Below are 16705 nucleotides of genomic sequence, written 5' to 3'. Positions count from 1 at the left end.
AGCATGAGGTCATGGCCTCCAGGTCCACAGCTGGGCCAATGATGTGGAGGCCCAGGGCACTTGCTCTCTGGCTGCTCTGACTGCTGACCAGGACTGCCATCAGAAGTATAGCATATGGATAGTCTATTAATTAAACTTTTAAACAGCCTCATTGAGGGATATATTAATAATTTATATAGAATTCATTTTGATATATTTTCCCAACATTTCATAAAAAATTTACAACATAGAGGAAAGTTGAATTTTACAATGAATACTGATATAGACCCACTGTATAGATTCTACAATTAACATTTTACTATACTTGCTTTATCACATTAAAATACATTTTAACATTTAATAAGACCATCTGATCCCAGCACTTAGAATTCTCTTTCTGATAGTCCAAGTCTTGTCTTTTAACATAAGAAATGATCAATCCTACCAATTTGCATTTTGCATCTCTGATAATCTGATTATTTAGCCATTGAGCCAGTGACAGCAGCCTCTAGTCGTCCCTCTATGGGACACACGAGTCACAAGAGTGGTATAGTTTTGCCTCCGCCTGCCCTGGTTCAGCAAGCCAGAGGTCCTGTGGATGGTTACCGGAGAGCTGTGACTTCTGTTGGGGCCTGTTGAAACTTGTCATATGTCACAGTGTGTTCCACGCCCTTTGGGAAGCTGAACAAAACCTCGAGCCTCCGCTGGAGCTAACAGTGGCCGTTCTCTGTTGAATCTGCAGAATAAGAAGGGCACAGAGCTGCTGCTTGGAGTGGATGCTCTGGGACTTCACATCTACGATCCTGAGAACAGGCTGACTCCCAAGATCTCCTTCCCGTGGAATGAAATCCGAAACATTTCATACAGTGACAAGGAGGTAGGACATATCTGTGCCACAGACGCGCCCGTGGCCCAGCAGACGGCCTTTCCCATCTCTCACCCTTGCTGAGGTGTCCCCAGCCAGACTTCTCCTGTTGTCAGGAAAAGAATTTCATTCCCAGGCTTTGCATTTTGGGTTGTTGATTTTTATAGTATTTATTAGACCACTGTTGGCATCCTATTTTCAAAGAGCGTCACTAACCCCCACTCGACTAACAAGGGGCCAGGAAGCTCAACCTGTCAGGACTAAACCCCAAAGAACAGTAAACAAGCCAAAATGTAACCCTTTCTTATCACTTGGCTTTCTGTTTCTAGTTAAGTGTGGTATATGTTAAACCCTTTCTCTGTGTCCAATGCTTGAGGCATGTGGTAAGTGTGTGTGTGTGTGTGTGTGTGTGTGTGTGTGTGTGTGTGTGTGTGTATGAACAATGATATAAATAATGATATTAAGCTAACCTGCTTACAAGAATTTGAGAATAATTATGTTTAAATTACTTAGATAAACACACTAAGTTAGAATTCAAATATTTCTACACAGGACAATGACCTTTCCCAAACACTGTAATCCTACATTCATTTGTTTATTCACTCTTCATTCTTTGTTAATTTTAAAGGAATTATTGAGCATCAGCTTTGTGTTAGATTTCGCAGGGGAAACAAAGATGTAGAGAATCCTGTCTTAGCCCTCAAGGAAGTCAGAGTTAAGTGATGACTGGGCTGCTCTGGTCAAAGCTGCAGGGCAGGGACCAATGGTGGTGATACAGTGCTTTCCCACGCGCAAGCATTTTCGGCCTGACTCTCATGCGGTCTTCCCAGGAGCGCCGCTGTCAGCGCAGAGGCCGTGTTTGGGTTATCTGTGTCACATCAGAGGAAGCAGAGATGTAGAGAGATCAAGCAATCTGTGTCTGGGGAGTAGAATTGCAGGGGCTGAGCTCCAGCTTCCCTGAAGCCACATCACAGGGCACCAGGCAGAGGACAGTGGGCCAACAGTGCTCAGGGTCGTATTGGTGCCGTACAGCCAGGACGCGGTGTGTGGGGTAACAGTGACAGCTCATGTTGCCTGCGGAACCCCGTCCCTTAGACAGACTTCCTGTTTTCTCTCTCCTCATAGACAAGAACCACAGGCTTCTGGTTTCTACTACAGGCTTGAGATCTACTCAGCCATAAAACATTCTGACTTTCAATTATTTATTTATTTATTTATTTATTTATTTATTTATTTATTTATTTATTTATTTGTATTTTTCTGAAGCTGGAAACGGGGAGAGACAGACAGACTCCCGCATGCACCCGACCGGGATCCACCCGGCACGCCCACCAGGGGGTGACGCTCTGGCCACCAGGGGGCGATGCTCTGCCCCTCTGGGGCATTGCTCTGTTGCAACCAGAGCCACTCTAGCGCCTGGGGCAGAGGCCAAGGAGCCATCCCCAGCACCCGGGCCATCTTTGCTCCAATGGAGCCTCGCTGCAGGAGGGGAAGAGAGAGACAGAGAGGAAGGAGAGGGGGAGAGGTGGAGAAGCAGATGGGTGCTTCTCCTGTGTGCCCTGGCTGGAAATCGAACCCAGGACTTCTGCACGCCAGGCCAATGCTCTACCACTGAGCCAACCGGCCAGGGCCTGACTTTCAAATTTTTATAAGTAGCCCAGAGATCAGCATTTAGATATTTATTTTTTAAATTACTTAAGTTGTAAGCTCCACATGACTTAAAGCAGTAGGTGTTACCACGGTATGGTAGTTTTTCATTTCTAATTTTACAAACTTCTGTTTACTGTACACCCACAAATTTGTGTGCCAAAGGCTCCCAAAATGCTCATTCTTCCAGAACCCAAGGATTAAAGTCTCCCTTAGTATTGCCTGACAAAATAAATTCTAATATACCCTCTCCAGGGGCAGGGGGCCATCATGTTTTATCATGTCAATAACTCGCACAGCAGGAGGACCCCAAGCTGACTTGACATAATAGGAAGTAGTCTAAGTAGTTATGTATGACAGCTGTGCTGTCAAAACAGAAGTGTTGGTTTATTTTAAGTGATTCATTGATTCTTTGTGTGCACCCTGGCATGGCGCAGAGCCTGTGGTTTCCCCACGACTTGCGGTTTCCTGCTGACAGCTCTGGGATTTGACAGCAAGGCCAAAAATAAGTTCATGAAATTCACAAATAGCAGCCTACACAAGAGCAATCTCACTTCCAAGTTAATTTGACCAGAAGCTAAACAAAGGATCATTTTCTGTCCTCATTGTGCTAACCCCTTGTTGGACAATATAACATAAGAAAGAAATACCTAAGTATATACCTTTTAAAATGTATTTGTCTACTTAGCAGTTGTTTCTTGGGAATGGATATCCATTTTTTAAGTGTATCTTTGAAACTGAGGATCTGTCTGGTCTCGTCAGGAATGGTTGAAAATAACAGCTGTCACTTGTTCTTTATGTGCTGCTCTGCTTAGTGCTGTGGCCCTGAGTTCTTCCACTAAGCTACCATCCTATCCTTGTTATTCATCTTTCTCTCCCCTCTGATTTCAGGAACTATGTTTTCCTTTTCCACTACAATCTATTCGTCTTCACACTTTACTATATTCCTTCTGTTACCAGCTTTCATCTAATTACCCCTGTGTTCGGAAACCTGGAGTGACACCTTGTATGCTGTCACATTGAATCTAAACCCGTCTGTCTACTCCCAGCCCACCTCACCACCCCCAGCCCACCCCTGCCTTCCTCCCAGTCTAAGTCCAGAGTATCATCTTAGTCATCAAAGAGCTAATTACATCAAAAACACGCGCACGCATGTGCGCTTATAATTCACTGCGGGTTAGGGCCTGTGCACCAAGAAGCCAGGACAGCGCAAAGCCTTGAGCTGGATCTTTGCCAGTGTGGTTGCTGCTTTTGTGGAATCCCCCAGTTGGTGGTAACAGTTGAGTCTGTCAAACTGAAACTGTCTCTGCTTCCTTCTTTCAGTTTACTATTAAACCATTGGATAAGAAAATTGATGTCTTCAAGTTTAACTCCTCAAAGCTTCGTGTTAATAAGCTGGTAAGTTGAGATCCTGGTTTTTATTACTGACAGCTATAGTTTTTCTGAGATATTGAACCCCCATTTTGGAAGAGTATCGGATTGACATCTTGGTACATGCTTGTACATGTTTTTCTGATAGGCCTTGAAAGACTTCTTTTCAGCTTAATCTAAAGGGTCAAACCTAAATTTTATGATGAAGAATTTTAAAAAATTATTTCTATTGATGTACTTCATACATATAAAAGGATAAGTGTAATGTGTATAAATATAGGATATAAAGAACGATAAAAATAAATATCTATGTACCCACTATCCAGCATTAAAAAATAACACACTCCCAATACTGTTGAAACACCCCATGTTAGCTAGTCTCCCCCTCTCCTCCTCAAGGGTGATCATTTTCTTGCTTTTCATCAGAACTTTGTTTTTGTGGTGAAATGAATTTTCTGAGTTTTGTATAAGTGCTTGCACCTGTATTCTCAGTCACTACCTTTTTACACATTATTTTTAATTTATCTGTGTTGTTGCTTAAAAGATATGATCCCTTTTTCATTGCTGCATTGCATTCCGTTATGTAAATATATGGTTGTTTTTTTTTCATTCTTCTATTGATGGACAATTAAGTGTTTTTCACTTCTGTGCCATTTTAACAAGGCTCTTACAGACGTTTTTGTATCTGCCTCCTGGGGCACATAGGCAATATTTTCTCTAGGGTCTAGAGAATATGAACGTGTAGCCCTACAAGTACAGGGCTGTATGTATGTCTGAAATCAAGATTATGCCACGTTCGTTTCCAAAGAAGATGAATTTACAGATCTAACAGCAGTGGGTGAGGTTTCCTTTCACTTTATATCCTCAACAACTATATTATCAGTCTTTAAAATTTTTTGCCATCTTTTGCATATACAGTGGTATCTCACTGTCACAATTAATTAGCATGTTTATATTTTTATCATTTTGTATAATTATTAACTATTCCTATTGTCTCTTCTGTTAAATATTTGTTTCTTGTCTTTTGACAATTTTTCTCTTGAGCTGTTTATTTTTTGTGTGATTTTCTTATTTTTGTGACAGAAAGAGGGACAGATAGGAACAGACATACAGGAAGGGAGAGAGATGAGAAGCATTGATTGCTTTCTCATATGTGCCTTGAGTGGGGGACTACAGCAGAGCTGGTGATTCCTTGCTCAAGCCAACGACCTTGGGCTCAAGTCAGAGAGTTTTGGGCTCTATGTCTATGATCCCATGCTCAAGCCAGCAACCCCATGCTCAAAGTGGTGAGCTCACACTCAAGCCAGATGAGTCCACACTCAAGCCAGCGACCTTGGGGTTTCGAACCTGGGTCCTCCGTGTTCCAGTCCAACACTCTATCCACTGCACCACCACCTGGTCAGGCATGGTTTATTTTTATTGTTTTTACAGAGAGAGGAAAGGGGGTAGAAAGAGAAAGAAAGAAACATTGATTTGCTGTTCCACTTATTTATGCATTCGTTAGTTGATTCTTGTATGTGCCCTGATGGGGGATCAAACCTGCAACCTTGGTGTATTGGTACAACCCTCTAACCAACTGAGCTACCCAGCCAGGGCTTGGGCTATTTTTTCTATTGGTGGTATCTTCTACTTTGTGGCTTATATTTTTATATTTCCTCTTTTTTTTAATGTCTTGAGGGGAAAATAAACCTTAAATTTTAATGTAGAAAAATGTATACATTTTTTTCCTTAATCATTTGTGTCTTGCTTAACATCTTTCCTTATCCTGTGATCATAAAGATGTTCTCTATTCTCTTAGAAAGTTTCAAGGGCTTGCTCTTCACCTTTACGTCTTTAATCCTCCTGGAGTTCATTTTTGCATATGGGGTAAGGGAGGGTTCCAACTAATTGTTTTCCACCTGGATAACCTATTGTCCCAGCCCCACCTATTGAATGAGCTTTCCTCTCCTTCCTGGTCTGCAGAGCCACATCTGGACTTAGCAGAGTGAGGTGCATCCGAAACATCTGCTAAGGTGTCTTTTATTTCTCTTTCCAATTGCGGTTTCTGTCTCCTGGCCTATCAGAGGCACTGTCAGCATGCTGTCTCCAGAGATGAGGGCACTAGAAGCTATGACTAGGGCTTTGCTGTTTCCCTCCATGCCTTCCCCTTCTGGCTTCCTGCTGTTCACAAGAGCCCTCAGACCAAGATGCTGTAGTGCTGGTGAGCTGTAAGCAGTGAATCAAATTTGTGGGTTTAACATTTCTCCTGCTTCTATGGCCACAGATTCTACAGCTGTGTATTGGGAACCATGACCTTTTTATGAGGAGAAGGAAGGCCGATTCTTTGGAAGTTCAACAGATGAAAGCCCAGGCTAGGGAGGAGAAAGCCAGAAAGCAGGTGAGCGCAAGACCATGTTTGGACTATTATCATTGGGTGGTCCTGGCCCGCAAGGTTAGGAGTGGTTATGGGCTGACCAGAGTCCTTTGGTCATGGAGGAAATGTCTTATTTTCTCTTCTGGATCTTTCTTGGCTGGTGCCCAGCTGGTGCGGTGTCAGCTCTGGAACTGAGGAATAAACTCTAATAGCGTATCTGAAAGAAATGTCTCTGGCTATTTCTCCACCTAAGTGAAGTGGGGAGAAATAGCCAAGCCTGCAAGTTTGCACCCATTCATCCATCTCTCATCCATCTAGCTGAGCTTTCTTTTCGCCTGCCTCTCCTTTGCCGGGCCTTCTCCTTTTCTAATTAGATGGTGATAGAATGCATGGCAGCATTTCAGTGCCTGCTGCTGGCATGCTAATTAGACTCTGGCTGCACTTCCCCATTGTGGGTCAGCCCAGGCAGCACGTCACCCTCCTCGGGAGGTGCCGGGAGCGCGTATCAGCAGACCGGACTATCTGCATCGTTTTCAACTCATAGACCTTTCGACTCACCGAAATTCACACAATTAATCTGAGCCTCGCTGCTGAGAATGTTAATTGTGGTTTTGGACGAACTACTATATAGAGTAGCAGCAGCTGCAGCCGGCTGCCCTCAGGACCTGCAGGCTCGGAGGTGTAATAATTAGCCTGTGTGCAGCTGTCTCTGATTTGTGTACTTTGGTGAGGCTGGCTCCCAGCGCCGAGGGTCAGAATGAAGTGCCTGGTTTGATCCAGTGTGCTTTCAACTCGCCATCTCTTTGCTTTCTGCAATGGCAGGCCATCGATGTACTCTTTGGGGTGCTTTGTGGATGGTGGAATGGGTTTTGTTGGACAAAGAAAAGCTCCTGAGCCAGCACAGTGTCATGGCAGCAACTCTCAGAAGAACCCCCTCTGACCTTATTTTGAGCAGAGCAAAGCTTAGAAGTGAGAGATCTGAAAACAGCAAGGAGCGGGTAGACCTCCGGGCTGTGGCAGAGAATAGCACAAACACACCCCAGCCCCGCACCTGTAGAACAGCAGAGGCCCCTCCCTGGTATCTGGTACCTGCAGGTCAGGGGCTCCTTGTCCCCTGTGCAGACAGTGACCTTGGAGCCAGCTGTGAAACTTACTATGTGATGGTAGTGAGTGACTTAACTTGCAGACCTCAAGATTTCTCATTTGTCACAGGGAACTAATGATACCTCTTCTCTGTCTCAGATCAAAGGGCATATTGAACCTGAACGTCTTGTAGCTTAAACCGCTTTGCAAACGGGCAGTCCCTAATTATGGGGATGGAGGCCTCAGGGAAAGTGCAGTGCTGGGAATGGAAGGGGCTTGCCTGGGCTTTTTTCAAGTGGAGAGTAATGGACATACAGTTATCCACCTAATGGAAATTGTAATATGATGGAAATTAGAGAACTGGCCACGCTTTTCATTGACCTGTAAGAGGAAAATTAGAGAAGAATTTAAAGTATTTTATTGCTTATCTTTGCATTATTCCTTTGAAGTCCAATGCATTTTTTTTTTTTTTTTTTTTTTTTGGCCTACTATTTAGAAAAAGCAGCACTCTTAGAAATCTTATATTTTGGAGAAGACTAAAGCAGGAAGTAATTAAATGGGCTTGAATGATTTAAGGAAGAAAATAATGCAGTGGTCACTTCTGGTTTCTGCTTCCTGACTTCAGCAAGTACCATAGGATCACAGAGAACAGCACTTGTCCTGTGCTTGTTCGCCTTATTAAGCTCGGCATGTGGCCCAATTAATACCGTAATCCAGAAGGCAAGGGAGGTGGCGGCGGCTTTGTACTGGTGCCGTCAGGACGGGGGCTGTGCTCCCCGCCTGGCTCCCTCCTGTTGCAGGCCTGGCTCAGGAGTTGCCTCTGTGTGAGGTTGTGAGTGTCTGGGCTGCTTCCCCCTGTGAAATACAATGTGTGAGCTATTGATGCATCACACAGAATGATTCCATCTTCTCCGTGGGTCAGAGGCAAGAAGGGCGCTATTGTTGATGAAATTAGAGGTGTGGGAGAGGTCTGTGTAGATGAGAAATAGCGAGGTGGCTCATCCAACCAGAGGAGAGAGCTGTTATTTCTGGGGCTCCGTCTCAGGGAGCAGGAACCTGCATTATGTCCTGTCAGCCGTAGGGCAGGGCCACGTGAGCTCCCCCAACATAAAGGGATTTGGCAAGGTAGCTATTTCAGCACATGGCATGTAAGAATGCCTCCTTCGATCCAGGTGGAGACCTGACTTGGCTTTTTGTTGTCAGTTTGTGTACCACTGGATGTTTTTTCTAAGGAGCATAGTTTTCACCTCTGTAGCTGGTTTAGAAGGACAGAGGGTGATGGGTGATGGGTGACAAGAATGACAATGGCTACCAGAAAAAAAGGGTCCCCAAAGGGTAGGCTCTGGACACTGGGCATTCTTGGATCCCGGTGGCACCATAGGTCATGAGCCCCACGACTCAATGATTGCTCTCGCCCGCCGCCCCCCTCTCTCTGCCCCAGATGGAGCGGCAGCGCCTCGCCCGAGAGAAGCAGATGAGGGAAGAGGCTGAGCGCACGAGGGATGAGTTGGAGAGGAGGCTGCTGCAGATGAAAGAAGAAGCAACCATGGCCAACGAGGCACTGGTGATTTCCGGGGAACCTGGGTCCTAGGAGGCTACACAGGGTCTCGCTCAATCTACTGGAGTTAGACTTCCCGAGAACCACAAATTGGCGACATTTGCTTTGACGTTTCAGCTTAAAAAAAACCCAGTTCCTTTTCTTCCCACCTGTGTTGGCAGAATGGCAGAAGCAAATTTAGGTTGAGTCCATGTGCAGACAAACCCTGCTTTCGCTGAGGGATGCCTTTACAGCAGGGCCTCTCAACCTCGGTGCTGCTGACACCGGGGCCAGGCTGTCCTTTGTGGTGGCTCTTCTGTCATTGGAGGGTGTTTAGCACTGTCCCTGGTCTCTACCACTGGCTGGTAGCACCACCTTTCCCCTCATTTTTGACAATCAAAATGTCTCTAGACATCATTACATGTCCCTGAGGGGAAAGTCTCCACCTGTTTTCACCTGATTTAAAGGGAAGGAGAACAGAGTTAAATTGGTTTTCTCCCTCAGAAAGGATAAGCCTTGGCTCAAGTGGGGACTTGAAAAAGGTCCTTCCTTGTTGCTGCCTAAGGCTGGAACCTGAAGGGCCCTTCTGAAAAGTTGAGGGGTGCAGCTTGTCATCTGTTGCCGGAGTGTCCTCTGAGGGGACACTCCATGGCAGGGCCCCAGGGAATCCGAGACCCTGGTTCTTACTGGCCTGGGCATCTGAACTCAGATCTGATGGCATGGCAGGCACATGATCCCCACCCTGGCTGACGGGCTGTCCTCTCCAGATGCGGTCGGAGGAGACGGCCGACCTGTTGGCGGAAAAGGCCCAAATCACTGAGGAGGAGGCGAAACTCCTGGCACAGAAGGCTGCGGAGGCCGAGCAGGAAATGCAGCGCATCAAGGCCACGGCCATTCGGACAGAGGAGGAGAAGCGCCTAATGGAGCAGAAGGTGCTGGAGGCCGAGGTGCTGGCGCTGAAGATGGCTGAGGAGTCAGAGAGGAGGTCAGAGGTGGGGGAAGTGGGGGGTCCTGGGCGCTGGGGCCCAGGCGAGGGCTGCACTGTCCTGACCTGCCCCGAGGCGGAGCTTGACTGCATCTGTCCTCGGGCCGCTTCTCTGTCTCCTGGGGAAGGAAGAGGCTCCTTCTCTGCTAGGCTGGTGGGGACTGATGCCCAATCCGGTTGTGGAGCTGGAGCTATCGAAGGGACACAGGAACACAGTTCTCTGGCTGAGCGGACCTCTGGTCATGCTTGTGCCTTTGTGATAAGCCCTCATCCCTCTGATACCATGTTTGCAGGAAAACTATCGAACACGTCCACAGACTGCTTTTAGCTAAGGAGATCTAAGGAGGCTCTTCTTACATTTAAAAAATGTGGGTTTTTTTCCCTTTTAATTTATGGGGCATGTGGGGAGACAGCAGCCATATACCATTCACATAGGAACAGGGTGCCTACCTCCCTGCAGGCCGGCCTTGGAGCTCAGGCCCCTCAGGCACGTGGACAGGAGCGCCCTGGCTTCCCTGGCCAGGATGCCCCGGCTCACAACCAAGTTGAAGGATGGAACTGTCCTTTGTTCTTTTCAAAGACTAGTCTGGACTCAGGATTGTTCTGGTCCTGCAGCCTTCAGATAAACACTGGCACATTCCCCACAGCATTTGGCTCTTGATTTAGAACACTTGAATTTGAGTTTTCGCTCCTAAGGTGTAATCACTGCAGTTTTCCTCTCCACTTTTTGCATCTCGGTCTGGGAATATGGTTCCTTATTTTCTACCATGTCCTGGGCCCATTTCTTTCTGTGTTCGGGTCACTTCCCCCATGAGTGATGCATGATGGGTTAGATCCTTTGGCCTACAGTTGTTTTTTTTGCAGGGGCTGTGAAGTGTCAGTTCTTTCACTTCCTGCCCTTTGTGATCCAATGTAAGGCCTTTGATGCCCGGGATTCTTCCTTTGCTTGTCCCACTCTCACCCAGACATGAAGCAGAGACTGCCGATAGCCCCTCCCCCCAACTCTCCTCCTCCTCCACCAATTGCATCGGTTTATACTTGACTCTTCCTCACACTGGCTTCCCTGCTCTTCCAGTTGAGATTTACTGATTGAAGGAAACAGTATCCAGGAATGTGGTCTTTGGCTTAGAAGTTCTGATTTCATGTAAATGTCAGCCTACCCTCCACCAACCTTGTGTGTCTGATCTGGTGCCATCCTCAGGATTAATTAGCTCAGGTCTCTCCTTTCCGGGGTCGGCCAAGGGGGCGAGTGGGTCTCTTTCCTCCACCTGTCATCCTCTGCAGAAGTGACAAGTGACGGCTCCTCCTCTCCTTGCAGGGCCAAGGAGGCCGATCAGCTGAAGCAGGACCTGCAGGAAGCCCGTGAGGCAGAGCGGAGAGCCAAGCAAAAGCTCCTGGAAATCACTACGAAGCCTACGTACCCGGTGAGGCTGGGAGTGGGCCGCCCCAAGGCCTGGGTACCTTTCCTTCCCTTCCAGTCCTTCAACTCACCTGGCGGTACCTTCAGGGTGACTGTTGAAGCAAAGCATGGCAGAGCAAGCGATGCAGAGAGCCTGCAGTTAGGGTCTGGGCAGAACGCCTGGTCAGCCATTTGGCCTTGGACTAGTTCCTTGACGCTGAACCTTTTTATAAAAACTGCCCACTTTTGCAATGCTGGTCAACCTGGTCCCTCCTGCAGCTTTCATGGTGGGCCAATCGTGGTGCCCTTTGGTTGCTCCGCTACCGCCCACCATGAAAGCTAGGATGCCCTAGGCATGTGAACTATTGCCTTGCAAGTTCCAGCTTCCAAACTCAATTTTGGAACAGGGAGACAAATTTCAATTAAATAGAATCAAAAATGAATAGAGAAGCCTCTTTTTTACTCTCTTTCTGTGCATTCAGTTCAGCAAACTTTATGCACACCTGTTTTGTTCCGTATAATACCAGGCAGATTGGGAGTCTCTGTACAGACAGAGTGCATTGGTGCCAGGAAGAGAACTAAGCCCCGCCTGGAGGGGCAGCAGAGGCTCAGGTGGTACCTGGGCTGACTGGCAGGGTGAGTAGAAACTAGCCAGATGGGAAAGAGACAGTAGGGATTCCAGGCCAATGCACAGAGGTGTGTACTGCACACTCACACACACAGCACAGGCATCACACATGCAGCAGAAAGACACACCGGGCACAGAGGCACCTGCTGCCCAGGGTTGGAGGTAGAGGGAAATGTGAGCAGTTTGCTATTATCATCTGTCCTGATTACCTATTACCGTGCAACAGGCCACCCCAGGCCAGCCATATAGCTCAAAGCATCCTCATGTTATCCTCTGTCATGGCTCGGCGGCCTGACTGGACCAATGGTCCTTCCTGGGGACCTCTGAAGTGATTGCAGGCAGATGGTAGTTGGGGCTGGAGTTGTCTGAGGGCTCATCTGGGCTGGACACTGCAGATGTATGTGCTTTAAAAGCACACATTGGAGCAGATACACTGCTCTAGCAATAAACAAACCTCAGAGGAGATCATCCACATCAACTTTTTAATCATATTTCATTGTATGGATGGCTTATAATTCATCTAACCAGTCCCCAGTGCATGGGTATTTAGTCTGTTTTCTTTTGCAATTATGAACAAAACTGCATGGAACATTCCTGAACACAAATATTTGCACGTACATGAGGATGTAGCGGCAGAATAAATTCTCCTGAATAGAACTGTGGGGTCAAAGAAGACATTTGTGACAGAAGGCCGTGGTGGTGCTGGGAGGCAGGGCCCGCGCTATGCCCACTGCGTTTGTGGCCGTTGGAGGGTCAGCAGTTCACACAGCAGTGCCCCTCTGTTCCTGTTGAGCTGAACCTCCTAATTGGATATTTCTGATTTATAGCCCATGAACCCAATTCCAGCACCGTTGCCTCCTGACCTATCAAGTTTCAACCTCATGGGCGACAGCCTGTCTTTTGACTTCAAGGATACTGACATGAAGCGACTTTCCATGGAAATAGAGAAAGAAAAGTACGTAGTTTCCCCACCCCCGTGCCCTGCTTAGGCAGCTGGTGAACTAGAGCAGTGGTCCCCAAACCCCGGGCCGCAGAACAGTACCGGTCCGTGGGCCATTTGGTACCGGTCCACAGAGAAAGAATAAATAACATATTATTTCCGTTTTATTTATATTTAAGTCTGTACGATGTTTTATTTTTAAAAAATGAACAGATTCCCTCTGTTACATCCGTCTAAGACTCACTCTTGACGCTGTCTCGGTCATGTGATACATTTATCTGTCCCACCCTAAAGGCCAGTCCGTGAAAATATTTTCTGACATTAAAGCGGTCCGTGGCCCAAAAAGGGTTGGGGACCACTGAACTAGAGTGAGTCAGTCCGGGCCTGAGGAAAGTGGTGGGTCGCTACCAGCTCCTGCAAAGGTTTTCTCTGTTCCCACCACCTGGAGGAAGAATTTCCTAATCAGGAATGAAGGACTACAGACCAGCATTCAACCTTCCAGGCTAAAAATGATATTTGATTATACTGAGTGCCCGGGTGCCCAGGTGTTTTAGCTTTTATCATATTTCATTTCCATTAACTAACATCAAACTGACATGAAATGTTTAAGTGTTTCTATTTAGAAATGAGGACCCAGATTTAGAGCATTTAATAAACTCACTCCCTAGCCTGACCTGTGGTGGAGCCGTGGATAAAGCGTCGACCTGGAACGCTGAGGTCACCGGTTTGAAACCCTGCACTTGCCTGGTCAAGGCACATATGAGAGTTGATGCTTCCTGCTCCTCCCCCCTTTCTCTCTCTCTCTCTCCTCTCTAAAATGAATAAATAAATAAATAATTAAACTCACTCCCTGCGCACAGCTGATGAGGGACAGAACCAGTACTCAGCTCAGAGCTTGTCCAAGCCTCTGTGCTTTCACCTTGTACACTGTCCTCGGGAAAACCTTCTCAGGGCAGTGTCTCCTCGGAGCCCAGGGGCTCTTTGAGCTCTCACACTGAGTTACAGAACCAGAGTCTCACTCTGTGATATCTTCTGTTAGAGTTTCCCTTCCAGCCATCCATTGTTGTCCAGGCATACTAAATAGCATTAGGGTGAGGCTACATCTGTCTGTGTCCTGCTTTTTTTCTTTCTTTCTTTTTTTTTTTTACAGAGACAGAGAGAGAGTCAGAGAGAGGGATAGATAGGGACAGACAGACAGGAATGGAGAGAGATGAGAAGCATCAATCATCAGTTTTTCGTTGCGACACCTTAGTTGTTCATTGATTGCTTTCTCATATGTGCCTTGACCGCGGGCCTTCAGCAGACTGAGTAACCCCATGCTTGAGCCAGCGACGTTGGGTCCAAGCTGGTGAGCTTTGCTCAAACCAGATGAGCCCGCGCTCAAGCTGGCAACCTCAGGGTCTCGAACCTGGGTCCTCTGCATCCCAGTTCGACACTCTATCCACTGTGCCACCGCTTGATCAGGCTGTCCTGCTTTTCTTATAGTTCCTATTGTCTTCTTGCCCATGCACATATTGACAGAGTCCATATACTAGTGTGGGAATCACTACAGAATATTCCTTGGTGTTTATGTTGCATGAGCCATGCCCTGGTAGTTGGACACTCTGAAGATGGTTTCCGGATTTGTCACATAGATACATTATCCACTTGCAAGCAACGTGGGGTTTTTTTTTTCTTCCTAGTGTGGGCTGAGTGAGTGTCCATCATTGTTAGGAGATGACATCCTAATAAACAGGGATGTGGTCACCGCCAGTCAGAAGAGGTGGAATTACTTCTCTGAGAAGGTTGAGACAAGATGATTGTTTTGGAGGCCAGGAGGCTTATTTCATGTGTTGTTTTTTTGCACAGCACTAAGAGCTATCTATTTCAACTGGCATTTGTAGAGCACTTTGTGAGAGCTTGCAGTAAGTAGAAGAGGGATTTCCTACACTTTCTTTTATTTAATTCTGACCACAGCCCTGTGATCATTATCCCAATTTTATGGATGAGGAAACAGATTCAGATCAGCTAAGTGACTGGCCCCAGCTCCCATAGCCCATGACGGGCCAAATAGAGACATGAACCCCAGGCTTCAGACCGTGCGTCCCGTGCCGAGCAGCTTGTAGGTCTGGAGCATCTCCACCCTGATGCGTCTCACTTTTGGCCAAAGCCGTGATGCACAATATCCTCTTGCCGGCAGAGTGGACTACATGGAGAAGAGCAAACACCTGCAAGAGCAGCTCAATGAACTGAAGACTGAGATCGAGGCCTTGAAACTCAAAGAGCGGGAGACGGCCTTGGATATTCTGCACAATGAGAATTCGGACCGGGGTGGCACCAGCAGCAAGCACAATACCATCAAAAAGGTACCCAGTCTCTTGTCTTTTGCTGATCAGGATTAGTCATTAATGAAATGTGAGGTTGGCGTCTGGTTTCCTCAGTAGCCGAGTCATTAGACTATTGTCATTTTTTATATGTACTTAGTTGAGAAAATTTTTTTGACTCATGCCAAAAAGGGAATTTAATCTGCCAATGATTGTGAACCCACTGGCTTGAAGGAAGGGGAGCTTTTAACACGAGCATTTCGTGATGAAATGAATCACAGCTACTGGACGGGTTTTGATCCATCATTTAGCAGTAAAGCAATTCTGTCTTTTAAGCCGAGGGGCATTCTGCCCAGGGAGCTGCCTTACTTAATGAGAAAGCAAAATGAGATGAAGGCTGTTGAGAATTGAGAATAGACTCTCCCTCTAGTCTTTTTGTGTTTTTTAAGTGGCAAGGATTCTAAAGTTCTGGTCTTGATTTAGAAACCAAATTCTGATTTTTAAAAAACTTTTTTCATACTTAAAAGAAAGTAACTAGAAGAACCTTAATGTTTTAAAAGATGAGATTTCATTTATGTTGCTAACAGTTTCATATCTTTCTTCACAGATATTGTGAGCTTTTAGTATTTTAAAGGAAGTTAATTTCCATCCTAAATATCAGCCCAAGAGTATACTCCTCTGATGTTGGGCACAGCAGGAAGGTCCTCTCCTGCCACTTGATGTCTACTCCTGACTAGTAGTGCAGGATCAGGTTAATACCAGTAGAATAGGTATCTCTAAGCCTGACCAGGCGGTGGTGCAGTGGATAGAGCGTCGGACTGGGATGCTGAGGACCCAGGTTCAAGACCTCGAGGTCGCCAGCTTGAGCGCGGGATCATCTGGTTTGAGCAAGGCTCACCAGCTTGGACCCAAGGTCGCTGGCTCGAGCAAGGGGGTCACTCAGTCTGCTGTAGCCCCACGGTCAAGGCACATATGAGAAAGCAATCAATTAACAACTAAGGTGCCGCAAGGAAGAATTGATGTGTCTCATCTCTCTCCCTTCCTGTCTGTCCCTCTCTGTCTCTGCCAAAAAAAAAAAAAATCTCTAAGAGAAGACTGTTCATCAAGTTTAGATATGTTTAATTTTTTACTCTTAACCTTTAGTCTTTAAAAGCATCTCCCAATTTAAGGAATATCTGTTTTCAGTGGCTAAGCTGTATCTGAAAACTACCTTTCATCATTGAGGTTACAGTCGGGAGCCCCAAATTCTCTCTCTCGACTGCAGTTAGTATTGGCACCTGGTAGAGAATTCCTTTTGATAGTGTAAACTAGACCTTTCCACTATCCACATTCTTCTCACCTCTGGCTTCTGTCATTTACCGTGTTTCCCTTCCAAAACCAAATTATTAAACAGTTAGCAAAAGGGGACTTGAAGTGAGGCCTCAGCCAGGGAGTAGAGAAGTGAAATGATGGCCAGCGAGCCAGGGAGAGCTGCCCAGGCCCCTCTCCGCCCCCCTCCCTCCTCCTCATCTCTGCCACTCACTGCAGGAACCTGGAGTGCTGAAAGCGGGAGGGACCCATTTCCAAGCCATGAAAACCAACAAATAAAGTCACTTGTCACAGTTTCAGGCCTGTC

General features: G+C 46.6%; 1 protein-coding gene across 4 annotated transcripts in view; it reads left to right on the top strand.

Moving 5' to 3' along the window:
* NF2 (NF2, moesin-ezrin-radixin like (MERLIN) tumor suppressor) overlaps positions 1–16705 on the top strand; it is a 77975-nt gene that overhangs the window by 47995 nt on the left and 13275 nt on the right. For 2 of the 4 annotated variants that reach the window (XM_066370515.1, XM_066370516.1), the window contains exons 8-15: positions 722–856; positions 3815–3889; positions 6126–6239; positions 8740–8862; positions 9603–9820; positions 11139–11244; positions 12675–12802; positions 14967–15132. In XM_066370515.1, the coding sequence (XP_066226612.1) occupies positions 722–856; positions 3815–3889; positions 6126–6239; positions 8740–8862; positions 9603–9820; positions 11139–11244; positions 12675–12802; positions 14967–15132 (1065 nt within the window). Of the gene's footprint in view, positions 1–721; positions 857–3814; positions 3890–6125; positions 6240–8739; positions 8863–9602; positions 9821–11138; positions 11245–12674; positions 12803–14966; positions 15140–16705 lie in introns of all 4 variants that reach the window. The other 2 variants (XM_066370517.1, XM_066370518.1) reach the window with 2 other exon arrangements.

The sequence above is a fragment of the Saccopteryx leptura genome, chromosome 2 (assembly GCF_036850995.1).
Source record: "Saccopteryx leptura isolate mSacLep1 chromosome 2, mSacLep1_pri_phased_curated, whole genome shotgun sequence".
Lineage (NCBI taxonomy): Eukaryota > Metazoa > Chordata > Mammalia > Chiroptera > Emballonuridae > Saccopteryx > Saccopteryx leptura.
The sequence above is the reverse complement of the archived record's forward strand: the minus strand, read 5'-3'. Positions and strand labels throughout refer to the sequence as shown.